The sequence below is a fragment of the Aulostomus chinensis genome, chromosome 18 (assembly GCF_037954235.1).
Source record: "Aulostomus chinensis isolate RoL2024-O1b breed Wild chromosome 18, RoL_Achi_v1.0, whole genome shotgun sequence".
NCBI classification, from domain to species: Eukaryota; Metazoa; Chordata; class Actinopteri; order Syngnathiformes; family Aulostomidae; genus Aulostomus; species Aulostomus chinensis.
This window is the reverse complement of record NC_141337.1, coordinates 4,079,592-4,094,645: the sequence shown is the minus strand read 5'-3', so window position 1 is coordinate 4,094,645 and position 15,054 is coordinate 4,079,592. Positions and strand designations below refer to the sequence as shown.

The 15,054-nt window shown below is 41.1% G+C and overlaps 1 protein-coding gene and 1 long non-coding RNA gene across 3 annotated transcripts; both read left to right on the top strand.

Annotated features, from left to right (window-relative positions):
• Positions 1-4,364: 4,364 nt before the first annotated feature.
• Positions 4,365-6,984, top strand: LOC147244732 (uncharacterized). The gene is made up of 3 exons (XR_015109990.1): positions 4,365-4,537; positions 4,692-4,817; positions 6,884-6,984. It is a non-coding gene; the product is annotated as an uncharacterized LOC147244732 (long non-coding RNA).
• A 1,154-nt stretch (positions 6,985-8,138) lies between these two features.
• Positions 8,139-15,054, top strand: emc10 (ER membrane protein complex subunit 10). Of its 2 annotated transcripts, XM_086184630.1 has the most exons (8): positions 8,139-8,276; positions 8,419-8,485; positions 9,002-9,114; positions 9,249-9,362; positions 12,339-12,523; positions 12,824-12,917; positions 14,207-14,304; positions 14,772-14,936. In XM_086184630.1, the coding sequence occupies exons 1-7, from the start codon at positions 8,184-8,186 to the stop codon at positions 14,291-14,293; spliced, it is 753 nt and encodes a 250-aa protein (XP_086040756.1). In that variant the 5' UTR covers positions 8,139-8,183; the 3' UTR covers positions 14,294-14,304; positions 14,772-14,936. The 2 variants fall into 2 exon arrangements, with proteins under 2 accessions (XP_086040756.1, XP_086040755.1); XM_086184629.1 differs by lacking the exon at positions 14,207-14,304 and having other exon boundaries at positions 14,772-15,054.

Genomic DNA, 15,054 nt, shown 5'->3' with positions numbered 1-15,054 from the left:
AACATATAAAGCCTGCCTAATGAACCTATATGCAGATCACCACTTCCACGACACATTCGTCCCCGTAACGTTGATTATCACGACCTTTTGCGGCTCCCTTTCCATGTATTAACTTCCATTACTTTGACTCATTTACATTCAGCACCAGTCTAAACTAATGCAACAAATGCTAAGTGAACAAATGCTAAGGAGAATGCCGAGAGTTACAGAGATGAAACAAAGACTTACGTTTAACTCTTTGCTCTTATTTGTTGAAACAGCAGAAACTGAGCACTTAACATGCTTGTTGTAGTGCAAGAACAGAGAAAGCTAAAAGCCATGAGTGGTCACTACTCAAAAAAATTGTTTAGGGTTAATAAAAGAGTTGTGTATAGGTTGGGGTTTTTTTTTTAACAATTTTAGCTCGTGGACTGTGATGAATGGGGAACAACGGTACAGTTTCACCTATTTCAAGTATCATATCAAAACCGGTGGTTACAAATGTCTTGTGTTTCCCATTTTCACTCGTCTAAACATCGCTGCATCGTCATTTTTGTTCTACATCAGAGAGATTCTATGATGATCCGTCAGGTTGGACCAACTTACCTGGCTTCTGGGGCTCAGGCATGTCTGTGTCTGTTTAAAGTGACTCCTCTGAAGGTGTCTTCCTCCCTCCTTGTCTGTGGATCTGCCTGCATTTCCTCCTTCATCCCTTTTTATCACCTCAGCACCCCCCACACAACCGCCACCTCCAGTCTCACAACCACTGCCAGTCATGTCACCCCCCCAACAAGTGGAACAAGGAAGGAAGAGAGTGACAGAATGGTTGTCACTTGAAACCTTGGCAGGAGCTGTAAACCTTTGAGGAGGGGAAGGAAGGAAGACACCATGAGGGGTAAAAGCAGATCAGAGCCAGAAGGAAAAGTCCAGCCCTCAGGGGGAAACCTGCCAGCTACCCCCCCTCCTCCCCAGAACCAGAATGTTAACAAAGTGATGCTATTCAAAATGACTGACTTGCTCAGATATGTTCCAAGGCATGTTTAATCCTTTGAGCTGAAATAGATGTGAGATATAATGAAAATGTTGAAAATGAGAACAAGCAGCTGCGGCCTTGTGCTCCGACAGGCTCTGACAATCCCATTTGTTCCCTAGAAGACGAAGCTGTCAACAAGGTGTATTTTATGATACTGGGTGCCTTCGGGAACAAGGTCAAAGATGGCAGGAGGAGGTCACTGACCTTATGAGTTCATGAAGCAATAAAAAATAATAAACTCCACAAACGTAGACCGTGTTAGAAGTGGACGCCGCTGGTGTGACATCATCCATCGGTTTGTGGGCTCTTGAGTCTTGTGTTCTTATTAGGGCTGATGCGGGGGTGAATCACCTGAGGGAAGTGACAGCTGGGATGGCACCTGCCACTCTCAGATGCCACACCTTTAACTATACATAACCTGAAGCGTTGGTACAATATAAACCGGTGAGTTAATAATTTGGCCTCCCCCATACAGGGAGATGAGAGAATCTCAACTTTTCCGCTGTTTTCGAGATTCAACAAATCATAAAAGAAGACAGATAACTAGAAATAAAGTGACTTTGACATGGACCTTGACCACAAAACTCACAATTCAAGCAAATCTGAAGGAAACCCCTCAAGGTATTTCAGAGATATCACCTCAGTGAGAATATTAACAGCAGCCGGCGTGCCAGATATTCTACTGCAGCTCTCCGATTTTGATTCCTGTCTGTCTGAACTGTCCAAAACCGGCAGTAATGGAGGTGCAAAGTGTCTTCCTGTTCTCGTGTTGCTGTGGAACACACTGCACTGCACTCACTCAGACTTCTCACTAGCTCAAACATCCTCCAGCAATCTCACATCGGCCATAAAAACAACCAACTGGAGGCGCCGCGGCGTAGTGGTTCGGACTGTTGCCTCAAAGTAAGAAGGTCCTGGGTTTGAGTCCCCGCCATCCCAGGTCCAGCTCCGGTTCACCCAACCATCACAACCTTGTAGCCTGGTTAATCACTCCTGCCTGACCGAGGTACTGCCAAAAGATGAAATAAATAAGAGACAATAAAACAACTTCTTCTTCTCCCCCCAGCCTCAAATTTTAGGGCTTCTAGTTTAGCCTGCGGATATCCAAGCTAAGACTTCCTCTTCCTTTGGTTGTTTATTCTTACTTAGAACATTTAGGACTGGACTGTTTCTTATGATATTTTGCAAATACCCCCCCCCCCCCCATTTTTCTCCACAGTTTTTTTTTTTTTTTAAACAACATGGAAACAAAACCTGCTCAAACCTGATTGGTCAATATTACTCAGACGGGGGGAAGGGGGGGGTGCATCCAGCATTCATATGTCAAATCTGAGAAGAGATTATCACGTTCTGAACCCAGTTTTCATCCTTTCTTCCTCATCTGAATCCTCCGTGTGAGTGATGTTGTGGTCGCCATGATGTCCAGGCAGTCACAGCTCAATCCGCTGGTGTAAAGTGAGCCATTCACAGGTGACGCTCATTCTAAGCTACTAGAAATGCAGCAGTTTTGGGGTCAGATGATCATCCACTTATGAAAACTTAGTTCTGAATATTATATTGCCTTACTGTCAATAATCCATCCACCGTTCTACACACACCACACCTTTAACTTCATGTTCATTTAGCTTTGGCTTTTATCTCATTATGCGTGACACCGTACCCGAACAATAAATATGATAAACACCAGTTTTAAATTATGCATTCAACCAGCTTTTCATTTTCCGTTCATCCGACTGTATACAGTCATCCCTAAATTTGAATTCCGTGCTCATTTTCTTGCCCAAATTGCCCGAGCAGCAATAACCTTGGCTGTAACAATAAACATTCTTTGAGACTTTAATTTGGAGTCAGAAAGCAAGGCAGAGATTGAAGAACAGCTATTTGAGGCCAAGTGCAACTTGAGATTCAGATACTAAAGGAGGACAAAATACCCATGGAGAGTTCCAAAAGGGTAGTAAATGTCCTTGAGTGAAACATATAATCTAAATTTATATTATTTGAATTTTAACTTTAATGACCCTTAATCCATTTTTTGATAAATTGACAAGGCTGATTTATACTGTGACAACTTATTTTAATAGGTTTAGGTAATTCATTTATTGTGTTTACAGTGGATATAAGTGATTAATTACAGGTACCTCTTTGCGCCAGTGATCCACTGTACAAAAGACAACACAACAGCTTTATAATAGTATGCTGTTGCAAATATTTCCAACAAAAATCATTTTAAGAAAAGAATAGATATTCGCGCAAACTAAATTCAACATTTACATGTTTTTTTTTAATAATAATCCTGAAATAAAACCTGTTTGAGGATTTTAATAGTTAATAAAAGCTGTGATTCATCATAATCAGATTTGTACATATGTAATATTATTATACATTATTTCAACTATGATAAGCTTTTTGATTTGGTTCCAATTTCATCAATTCCAGTATCTGTTGTAGAAGCTAATGGTGATATTTTAATAACATATTTAAGACAAAGTTGCCATATGTAAGTAGATTCTAAGCATATTTTTCTAACAGTATGTAAATGATTTCCTGCAATTTTGTTTAGTTAACAAAATAAAAATATAAAATAACAACAAATACTACAATAAAATAACCACCAGAACAGAAACAACCAATGAGAAAGATCACAAATGACCCAGTGATGAATCCTCCACCATGACAGCATCACCAGCAGACTTCTTCAAAACTGAGGACGCGTTTCGAAACATGCCAGTTGCCTCATTTTTCACGATGCTCCATTTTAACAGCGCATAGGGTGACAGGACACGACAAAGAGAAGAGAAAGTTCTCTGGCCGTCTCATATAAATATACATTCCCTCATATTTGACTAAGAATAGTAAGGTGACACCGTTGTTTAGGGAAGTGACAAAGAGTAATGGGCTGTCCCGGTAAGAGGGAACTGATACTGTATTGGCCTGCTGCTTCAAAGGAAGATTCCACATGCCGCATTCACACATGGTTCACACACACAGGGTTCACACACACAGGGTTCACACACACCTTCTCACTGAGCACAGACAGCAATTTTGTTCCCAATTATGTCTCAACACCTTCAAACACATTATAAAACACAAAATAACCATAGTGTTGTAATTTCAGAGATACCAGTTTTGATCAAAATCCCCCCCCCCCCCCCCCCCCCTTGGTTACACTTGACAAGAAAGTACACAACAATTGGTTCAGTAGCATTTGGGTCATGGTTGGTTTGTGGGTCGGTACTGTAGCCGTTATCCTAATGATGGATTGTGATTACATGACCAGCCAGCAGGAGGCAAAATTCTGGGTTTTTTTTTAATTAATGACATTCGTTGTAATTTAAACAAATGTGAACTCTGACTTGGTCTACCTCCTCCTGTTGTTCCTGCTTGGCTGTTGGTTGACCCGGCTAGCTGCAGCCGCGGCCGCGGGGGTGGAAGTACCTACCTGTTGCCTCTCCGGCTGACGGTGAACCTGGCCAGCTGCTGCCGCTCCTCCCGCCTCGGCTTCCGGCCGCATTTTCGAGGCTGTCGGTGAGATGCTACTATTTTACCCGGTGCTTGTATGCCTTCGGCGCCATACTGACTCATTTAGAACAATCATACTACTCTTGTTTTAAAGACAGATATCAAATTTAACCTTGTTTTTGACGGGGATTTTTTCGTGTTAAACTTCCGGTCCTCTCAGGTTCAACGTCCTGACAACAGGAAGTACCTGACAAGTGGGGCCGCGCAGTCACTGCATCAACAATTAGGTCACCCTAATTTTTAAGAATAAATCTAAACTAATAAACAACAAAGCTGCTTAAATAAGGTCCGTAAGTTATTATTTGTTTTAATTATATTTATTGTTATTTTTGTTTAGAGAGGTGACACATCAACACACATTTTCCACAATGCAGGCTCCACAAACAGGTAGGATTACCTCACAGTGAGGTTAGCTAGTAGGTAACTAGGTACCAAGTTGTACGACTACAAGTAGGTTACTGATAACTGACAGGTAGTTAACCAAACAGGTAAGAGGCCTGACTGGTAGGTTATGTGTGGGTAGCAGTTAGCTAGCAGGAAATCAACTACTGGGTAGTTAGCGGTTACCTAAAAGGCAAGTAGCTCACATGGTGTGTAGGTAGTACTTTGCTAACAGGTAGGTTACCTGATGGTTAGCTACTTGCTACCGAACCTGTTTTTGTCAACCTTAATTTAATATGTTACCACCTTTTATGGTTTACAAGTTGAACATGTAATGTAGGAATTACTCAACACTTTTTTAGCCATTTTAAAGTAGAACTAAACAGTATTGTTGAACAGTTGGAACCCATTGGACACTTGAATGGCTGATTTTACCACCCCAAATAAATATTGATCCTCACGTCACTAGGCTTATTATCTTTCTCCTCTGGAGTGTTCCTTTTCCACTTGTGTATTTGGCCTCATCTAGGACGTCCCTGTCTTTATCAAATTGTCATTTTTGACAAATGTCAGAGCAAAAAATTACACAGTTGAGGTTTCACAGCCTCCAATGACTTCTCATTTTTTTCGTAAGAGTTAAAGAGTCAAAGGATGAGTGAAAACATGTTGGGCATCCAAAGTAAGCCTCGGCTTCTTGATATTTTGAAACTTTACAGGATTAACACTGGATTCAAAACTGTTTTTCAGCTCTTTGATGCTGAAATGTTGAAGTTTCAAATGATGGATGCCTCTTACTTGTATCCACAGAGGTTTTATTGCATGTCAGCAGATCTCTTCATCCAGGAATGAGCATAAAGAAATAAATCACATCAATCACATTTGGCAGAAACCTGCAGCTGCTTCTCTCTGGTTTGGTACTTTCTGCCGGCCACGCCCCCATTCTGCCCTTTAGTTCACCCCTAGACTGTTCAACAAGGGTTATGGCAACTTCAAACTCGACTTTAACTGTCCAGGTTTGTGTACCATTCATACATATCAGTATATTCACTAGTATCTGGACTTTAGTACTTGAACCCAGTGGTACTTCAGGATCTGACAGTCGGGATGCTGATGCCTCTAAATTAAATTTAGCGCCATGGTCCTCTACATTTTTGTATATTTTTTTATTCTCTAACTGTACTTTCACTATAATAACAAACGTGTACTCGAACTTGCAAAAAAATAAGCTCAAATGTCTCCATTCCCAGGCGCGCCGTTAATGTTAGCAAATCCAGTACAGTCGAATTTTAAGTGTTTGTGTGTTTTTTGTTTGACCAGGTGTTTCCTCAGGTTACATGTGTTGAAATGGCCTGCTTTGCTTTGCAAATATTACACAGACTTCTTTGTTGTAACAGACGGAGCTGTTTGAACTCACTGTAACTCAGCAAATAAGCATTGTCATAATGACATGTAGTACCACAGTCAGTGTCAGCACCAGATAACGACAGTTTCCATCTTTGTCTGCGGCGAGGAGTAAAAGAAGATTTAAATAAGGCGAAGGGAGTTATGTTTGCTGATGTTTGGGGAAAAAAAAAAACCCTGAAAGGGTCTCACACTGATTACATGGTTTATGTTAAGAGAGCAGAGTAAGTGAGGGAAATTTATTTAGAAAAGAACCTCAATCAGATAATAAAAACAATAGAAAATAAAGACCACACAAATACTAAAAGATCAGTAATGCACAGAATTACATAACAGCAAAGGTATAGAGATGCCAGTTTGAGTACCAGAGTCTGCATCAGGGTATGCCTCAGCGAAACCACATGGGCTAAGACAAGGAAAACAGTGAATAAAATCAAATTTCTTACAGTTTGAATGAATAACAAAGTTTTTAGGTCTTGAGGTGACAAATCAAGCCATAAGTAAATAGAAACTGCAATAATTCTCTCCATTTGTTATACACCTTGTAACCCCTGCTATGTATTTTTATAGTGCTCTGTTCCAGGGAACAGAAATCTGATCACATGAGGTCACTGGAGACACATTTGTTACGCATTCTGATGCCAGGTGGACCCTGACACAACATGGGTAGGACACTGATTTTGGTATTTAGGTCAGCCGTGGGTTTCTTGGTCGACATGAGTCAGAGTGGATGCACTTTTTCAGGAGAATTAAATCCAGGCTGAGGCTGAATGCTTCCTGAAGAATTCAAATGTATGAATAACCTTCCTCATCACAGCAAAGAAATATCTATTATTCAGCTTGTAGGAAGTAGGGGTGAGAGGAAAGGGAGGCTTGGAACCCATTACTGGTGTATTAGCACTCTCTGCTGGTGATGGATATCAGTGCATCTACGATCAATATTCACACCGTAGCTTTAGGCAGTATACAGTCCACTTAAAAGAATTCCATAGATTTCTGAAGTGGCAGTACAAAAAGAAAAAAGTGGGCATAAAGAGAAAAATATATTTTGAGACCATTACAAACATTTTTGCCCACTATTTAGTTATTTTAAGGCCACAGAATATGAATTTCCCTTATTTTATTAACAAGGTATATCCTGTATGCCCATTGCTCACATTATTTGCTCTCTCTCAATTGTCACTCCGGGGCTCCATGGAGGAATTTCTATTGAAAAATTTAAAAAAACTAAAGAAAATTAAAACAACTCATCTGATTCCGGAACAACACCTAAACTTGTCTGGTTGGTTAATTGTCTATCTTTTTACAATGCTTAAAAATAGAGTGACATGAGATTTAATTTGGCCACAAAATTGAAATAATTTTTTTTATTATTGTCATCTTAAGCTGGCCAATATTCATTGTTAATAACTGAGCTGTTTGAATGAACAATAGAGCTACTGTAAATACCAAAAGGCTTAAAACATGTATCTTTTTTTGATTGGAAGTTTTAAAATTGTTCTCATCTTTATGGGCAAAACATATGAAACCACTGGTGATAATTTATGAATGTAAAAAGCAAATAGCCCCAAGGGAGGATCCAATTAATAATGTAAGCTGAATATATATATATATATATATATATATATCTTGCTTCAGTATCATCATAGACCTACAGTGACCCTTGAATGAAATTGGTAAAAAAAAAAAATATATATATATATATATATATATATATATAATAGATATTTTCAATTTTATGTAATTATAAATCAAGTATCAGTGATAGTTCCATACGATTATTATGAAACAGCAACTAGGAAGTAACGAGCGTGCGCAACGAAACTGAGTTTGTCCCCAACCGGCACCCTTCATACCCTTTCTGTCAAGAATGGCTCGGTTATTATCATTTCACGTTGCTGTTGTTTCTTCCGTGTTAGGGTTCATATGCGTTAATCTTGTCGGATGTAACAATGGCAGGAGGGTGAGCGCGAATTTCAATTTTGTTTTTATTTGACAGTCGTTTTCGACAGCATTTAAGCGGTAGCTATTTGCAACTGTTTAGCTACTATTAGCATTAGCCTTGTTTGCTAAAAGCTAACGCTAGAGGCTTCTGTATTTCTCAGGTTGGCGATGTCTTGGATGCTGAATTTGGTGGTTTCTCTGTTCCTCTTGAACATTCATTTGAAGCTGGTGAGAAAGAGTTTGTTTTTCTTATTTAATTTTATATTTTAGTTTTGGTAAACAAACCAGTCACCTAGTACCATCTGAAGTAAAGCTAAATTCGTTGAGGAAAACTTGCATACCAAACTATACTGTAAAATGATGATTATTTATTATCCCGTAACAAAATCTGTTAACTTGACCTGTTTCAAGATACGATCTGAAATGTTCATAGATGTTAACGTTCTTCACACGACATGTAGAATTGACCTCAAAGGTATCATTGAATTTAGATGAGTGACATATTTGGTTTATGTTTTCCTTAAGCAGTTTACCAGATTGAATGGGTGTTTGATTCACTCTTGCTGTTTCCTCCTACACACAAATGCAAAAATTAATTACTGTAAGGCAAATATGAATAAAGGTTGTGGTTTTCCAGGATCATCCTCTCTGAAAACCATCAGATGAATATGCAGCTAAAGTCTTGTCCTCCAGTCACCTAACTGCTGTGTCTTCTAGTTCCACTGACTGTCAGTCTTGTTTCAGATGATGTAGCAAAGTTTCGGGTTCGAGGAGCTCTGGTGCTGAAAGCCGGACGGGAGCCGAGTGCCTCGCTAAATCAGAACCAGCTATCAGAGGAGGACAGAGTCAAACTAAAGGTGAAGTATGTAGCAGCGGATCAAATGTTTTGAACTTGTCATTTTGCTGGTTGATATCACACTGACAAACCAATATGAGCGTCATCATCAACTCTAATGACTTTCAGCTTTAATGAACTTGGATGACTCCACAGGAAGTGGCTGGCGTGGATGGTCTGTACCGAATCCGAGTACCTCGCGTCTTCCTGCAGGCAGACAGACAGACAGAGCGGCAGATGGAGGGTTACCTCACAGCATTTGTCCGAGCCGTACGTATTTCACCAATCTACTGTTCTTGCCTGAAGAACACTGTTGTAACACTGCTGGGGAAAAAAAAGACTCACAAGTGGACTGTAAAGCCCACAGTGCCACTTAAAATTCAGGGAATGTTGCTTTGGTCTGTAAAGGAGGTCAGAGGGCAGGAGAACAGCAAAACAGTCAGTGTCTTAACAACAATATACATGGTGCCGAAGCACAAAAGAATCCTGGTTGAGTTTAACAACTGAAATGTAGACATGTACTTGAGGCCTCACACTCAATTCATTCTGTTTGTCAGCTGACCAGTCACCTCGCTCTTGCTTCATCTGATGTAATTTTGTCTCGCTAAATCACATTTCTCCTGTCGTTTTTCCGTTTTCATGCCCTGTGAGGGATCGATCTCTCGTTCAGGAAGTGTTGTTTTTTTAATCATTAATTCCAACGGCAGTGAAGGAGAGATGGAGCTGTATTTAGGTGAATGTAGGAAAGCCGACAAGAGGTCAATAATTGTGAAACGCTGTATGATTCACAATTGGTGGACTGCTATTGCTCGCATACGCGGGTGCATTAGCTCATTTGTCTCCAACCATGCCAGCAGTATTGTTCCTGTTAGCCTGTTCTGAGCTGCAACACGCTAGTGAATGACTGCAGCTTCTCCCAACCTGATTGGCTGAGGTAGTCAGAGACGAGGCTTTTAAAGACTACAGACTACGAGCTTTTATAGCTAATGACAACTATTTATCTGCAGACACTCACAGAGCCATCTTACCTTTCCTAAGTCAGTCTACATATGAGCCTTTCTTCCTGTACTGGTCTTGTTGTGTCCACCTCACCTTGAGAGTGTTGCGGTGCTGCTCCCCTTTTAGAGGGCTTTCACATCTGCCTTCTTAAGTCCAGTTGAAACAAATTCCGGTGCAGTTTGTTTAGGAAACAGCAGTTGTGCTCAGGTTTAGGCTGCAAAATAACTTCTGGTACAATTTGATGGGTACAGTGGTCCCTAGATGTGCATGTCCTATACCGCTTGAAACATTCAACCTTCCTCCTTGTTCCCCCTCTAACCAAAAAGTTACAAACTTGCAGGTCCCTCATTCTTTGCAATCTATGTCTTCTTCATCCAGCCATATGTTCCGTAATCCACAAACAGTTTGATTTGAGATAAAAACACGCTAAATCCCCTCTGGTAGCGCTGAGCAAGGAGGAACAGTTAGTTTGTGTATCGCTCAAATCAAACTGTGGATGTGTATTCTTTGAGTGCTGTGTTCAGGAGACATTTTGAAATGATAACTTCAACAGTAGTATGATTGGATCTGACAGCCACTGGTGAATATTTAATCATCTCAAAATGCAACTTCTCTATTTGCATTAGGGCTGAAACCCTAACTTGAGTAATTTGATTACGAAAATTCCTCGTGAAATCTGAACTGTACTTTGTTTTGGACGTCGGGGTGGGCACTGAAATTCAGTATGAAACAGCTTAATTATTCAAGACCAGAGCATTAATAAGCTTAAGTTGAAGTTTTGACATAATTGATTATCACACGGCTGCAGCATCTCTGCTCTCGGAGTCAATGCAGTTCTTACATACATGCACATGCAGTACACACACACACACACACGCTCACAGGAGATCAGTGTGTTTCTCTCACCCTGTCTGTGTCTAATCTGTTGACTTTCTTCATCAGCGGGATGTTTTATGAAGTCACCCTACAACCCAGCGCCTTTATTTTTGTTTTTCGTGTACAAATTCACCCGCCAGAGCAGAAAGCTTCATGTGGAGGAGGCTTGTTGTTAATGACAGAGTTTTATTAAAACAGTGGCCGCTACCATGATAGTGAATGATATGGACACCAAGCAGGTGTACTTACAAGATTAAACAGCTGTGTAAGGAGGTCTTTTTATGAAACAGGAGAGTCTGTGTCTCTCCGTCAGAAACTGTCAGACCTCCTCAGAGCAGAGCGAACAGGTGAGGGAGGAGAGGAGGGCAAACTGATCATTAATGAATCGCGGACGCCGTCGTCCTGTTGGACTGATTAAAAAAATTAAAATGCCAAAAGTCTGTGTGTGTGAAACGCTGCAGAGTGTAACATCATGCTGGTCACAGACAGGCTGCTGTCATTCGTGTGACAGGAAGACAGAGAGGGTCGTGTCTAGAAGGGAACCCGAGACCTGCGAAAGATCGTGTGAGTTTGATTATTTTAGTAGAAACAACGGGCACAAATCTCGCGAGAGATGTGCAAATGAAGAGTTACCTTCTAGACGGACCGAGAACGGTGCGCATCTCCAAAAATAGAAACTCATGTCACAGTGCTGCAGTAATAAAACACTACTTACTGAGCCGCAGAGTCACTGAAACACTGATCTGTCGTGATGGAAAAGAGTACTCAGATCCTTAACTGAAGTAAAAGCATTAACACCATAATGTAAAAATACCTGATTACAATTAAAAATCTAGCATGCAATTATTTCCTTTTTTTTGTTGTTGTTGGAAAAAAAAAATCAACATTTTTTTTATTGCCTCTGTTTGTACTTCAGTAAAAAGTAAAGTAAAAACAGTCAAAGTACAGTCAAAGTAAAGTTACTTAGTACTTAGCATTTCATACTTGGCAATTTAAGAGACTTGTCTTATTTTCCCTTCAGTATAATACCATTGCTCTTAGATAGAGCAAAGTAACAATCGAAAAAACTGCACAATGCGCAATACTTCTTATCCGATTGATCGCCAGAATAATCGATAGATTACTGGATGACTAAAACAGTCGATAGCTGCGGCCCTAATTTGCACATTTTGCTTCGTCTTCTTATCGAAAGCTGAAATGAATGAACGTTTTCCTTCTAGTTTTATTCAAGGTAAAAGAGTGTTTAGCGCTTCCTAACGTTAATTCAGTTTTGGTCTAATAATGAGACGTATCATCAGATTCAGGGGAGGAGGGTACAGTGTGATAAAATGTGATGCAATATTAATAATTTGACTTCGTCCTTACCGTCAGTGTGCCATGGTCGAGTCCCATCTGAGTGATGTCATCACGCTCCACACTGACGTCTCCGGATACCTCATTGGCGTCTCCATAGTGACATTACCTGGTGCCTGCAGGGGCACAGAGGTCGAAGATGAGGTTGATCTGGAGGTTTTTAACACCACACTCAGCATCATGGCTCCTGTCAACGCACCCGGGTCAGTCCTGTCACGCTTTCCTCGCTGTTGATAAGAATCCTGCCCCTGTTTTCCTCCGTCTCCGCCTGCTTGTGGCGGTGCGCCGCCTGCCACTGTCGTCTCTGTGTTGTCTACTTTAGTTAGATCCTCTTGTGTGTATGAGCTCTGTCAGATGTCTTTGATTCATTTATGTTCGCCTCATTGTTGCCACTTCACAACATTTCCCAACTGGTAGAGGAAGTCTCTCTGTGCTCTCCTTCCTCTCAGATGTACTTGGTGTTTTAGGATTTGCTTGAATGCTAATTACCAATTTTCTTCTAGGCCTGAAACCGCTCTGTTCCTGGAACGAATGGAACAGGAATCGGAGAGGAAAGGGAAGAACCCACAAGAGCAGAAATCTTTCTTTGCTAAATATGTAAGTACTGAAAGAGCTGATACGGCCAGCTGAGTGCCCACAGATATCCTCCCTGCCTTCAGTAATTGACCTCTGATCATCATAATGCCCCGTGGAGTTAATGAACCCATGAAAAGGCCTTCATAGTTCATCTGTCTTGCTCTGTCACACCCACCACCGTCTACAGCATGCGTTCAGATGCACCCGAGAGCTTTTTTCCCCTCCCATCTCAATTTGCTCGAAGCAGAAGAAAATGGAAGTTGTCCTGTTTTTGAGTGTTTCTGTATAATCTACTGGATTAGCCCTAACAGCTGCTACGGTCAGAGCTGCAGCAGTATGCTGGTTAAAAACGTGCAACTCGATGGGGAATCTCCCCGATGCATGCACACCTCCTTTCCTCCTCATCCCTTTAACTTTCGACAGATACTTTGAATTTTGATTTAAAAAAAAAAAACAAAAACATTTCAGCTTTTTACAAAAACGTGCTCGTTCATTCGTTGAAGCTTGAATCTTGCGAACACACGGTCTAATGGAAAGATGGCGTCTGCTGTGCTACTGGCAGTGGTGCCGCTTCACTCTCTGCATCTCCGTAATGAGTTTTCATTGGCAGTTGACAAACAAGCTTTGAGTTGCATTAGCGCCAAGTGGACTGGAGGTGCTACAATCACCCTACACACACAAACACACACACACACACACACACACACACACATCCTTGCCTTTACCAATTTATATTCACACATTCTCACGGTGGGTTTGCCAAATTAGGACATTAATAATTTCAATTTTACAATGTATTTATGATCATATGCTATTATTCTGCAGATGTGTTTTATGGTCAAGTATACAGATAGATGGATGGATGGATAGCACCACGCAGCTGATGAACATAAACAGCAGATGTAAACCCGTGGTCTGTTTGAGCACTCAAGTCTTTAGTGTGTTGACACCTCGTTGCAAAGTTCCCCACCACAGTCCGGTCCAGTGCTGAGAAACAAAAGAGGCAAAAACAACAAAAAGCAAATACAAGTTCAGTTTTAAACGTCAGCAGTAGCATAAACATAACAAAATATATGAAGTGATGATGATATAAATCTAATACAAAATAATGTCTTGCAAAAACACTGCAAAGATTTTGTGCTCTCTCCTTCGAGCCTCATGTTTGGGAACGTTCCCACGGAGAACCCTGATCCTGCTGCTTGGCTCATCTGATCTCTCTGTTCCTAACTACCTTGCTGTGTTCAGTGACATGTTAACTCTGTGCTGCATCTCGTGACTTGGTGTTGACTTGGTGCTGTGCTGTGTTCCAGTGGTATTTGATTCTGGGAGGTGCCATCTTCCTCATGGCCACCAATTCGGCACAGCCCCCAGCAGGGGGCGGCAGAGAGCAGAGCTGAATCCCACTGAAGTACTGTTCTTATTTGTGGCTTGTTCTGCCCCCCTCCCTCCCTCCTTCCTCCTATTTAACTTGTAAGCAGTCTGACTAACTAAATCCCACCTCTTTTTTCCCACTCTCTCCCCACTCTTGATTTTATTCCCAGATCCAATACCAAATACTTTCCCCCAATATCCCCAATTTTAAGGTGTGAGGAAATACTTGGCCGCCTCAAATCGAAACCACCGCCAAATCAGTGGATTGATCTGATCATCCTGCTCGGCATGTGTTTGGTGTTTGACCCTGAGATTTCTTCTTCACTTTACAGTTTCTCACCCACCTCAACACTTTTCTTTTGCTTCTCTTCTGTTCAGATAATAAATTAACCTAATCAGGGGTGACCAATCTGCAACGTTTGAAAAGCTCTCAGAATGAATTTGTCAGGAGGGCAAATAAGGCCTCGTTGTATTTACGTCTGTTTCTCCTCTTGTCTGTTCCAGTGGATGTACATTGTGCCTCTCGTTCTCTTCCTGATGATGTCGGGGGCTCAGGACCAGTCAGGAGGAGGGGCCGGGGGCGGAGCCGCTAACGGAGGAGGCCGATGATCAGATGCTAACAGTAATTGCCTGGAATAGATTTTAACTGCTATACATAATGCTATTTAAGGAAATTAATGATCTGTCACCTGCAACTTCCAACACATGTACAGCTGAGAGGAAATGACGTGTCCAAGAGTACTGCGCTTTTAACACCACTGTGAAAATAAAGTATTTATTACTTAGA

What these genes read in the sequence shown, in the direction of transcription:
- emc10 (XM_086184629.1), top strand. Translation starts at nt 8,184, where the DNA reads ATGGCTCGGTTATTATCATTTCACGTTGCTGTTGTTTCTTCCGTGTTA. An exon ending in GATGTAACAATGGCAGGAGG is followed by an intron (nt 8,277 to 8,418) that starts GTGAGCGCGAAT and finishes TGTATTTCTCAG; the next exon opens with GTTGGCGATGTCTTGGATGC. An exon ending in AGGACAGAGTCAAACTAAAG is followed by an intron (nt 9,115 to 9,248) that starts GTGAAGTATGTA and finishes ATGACTCCACAG; the next exon opens with GAAGTGGCTGGCGTGGATGG.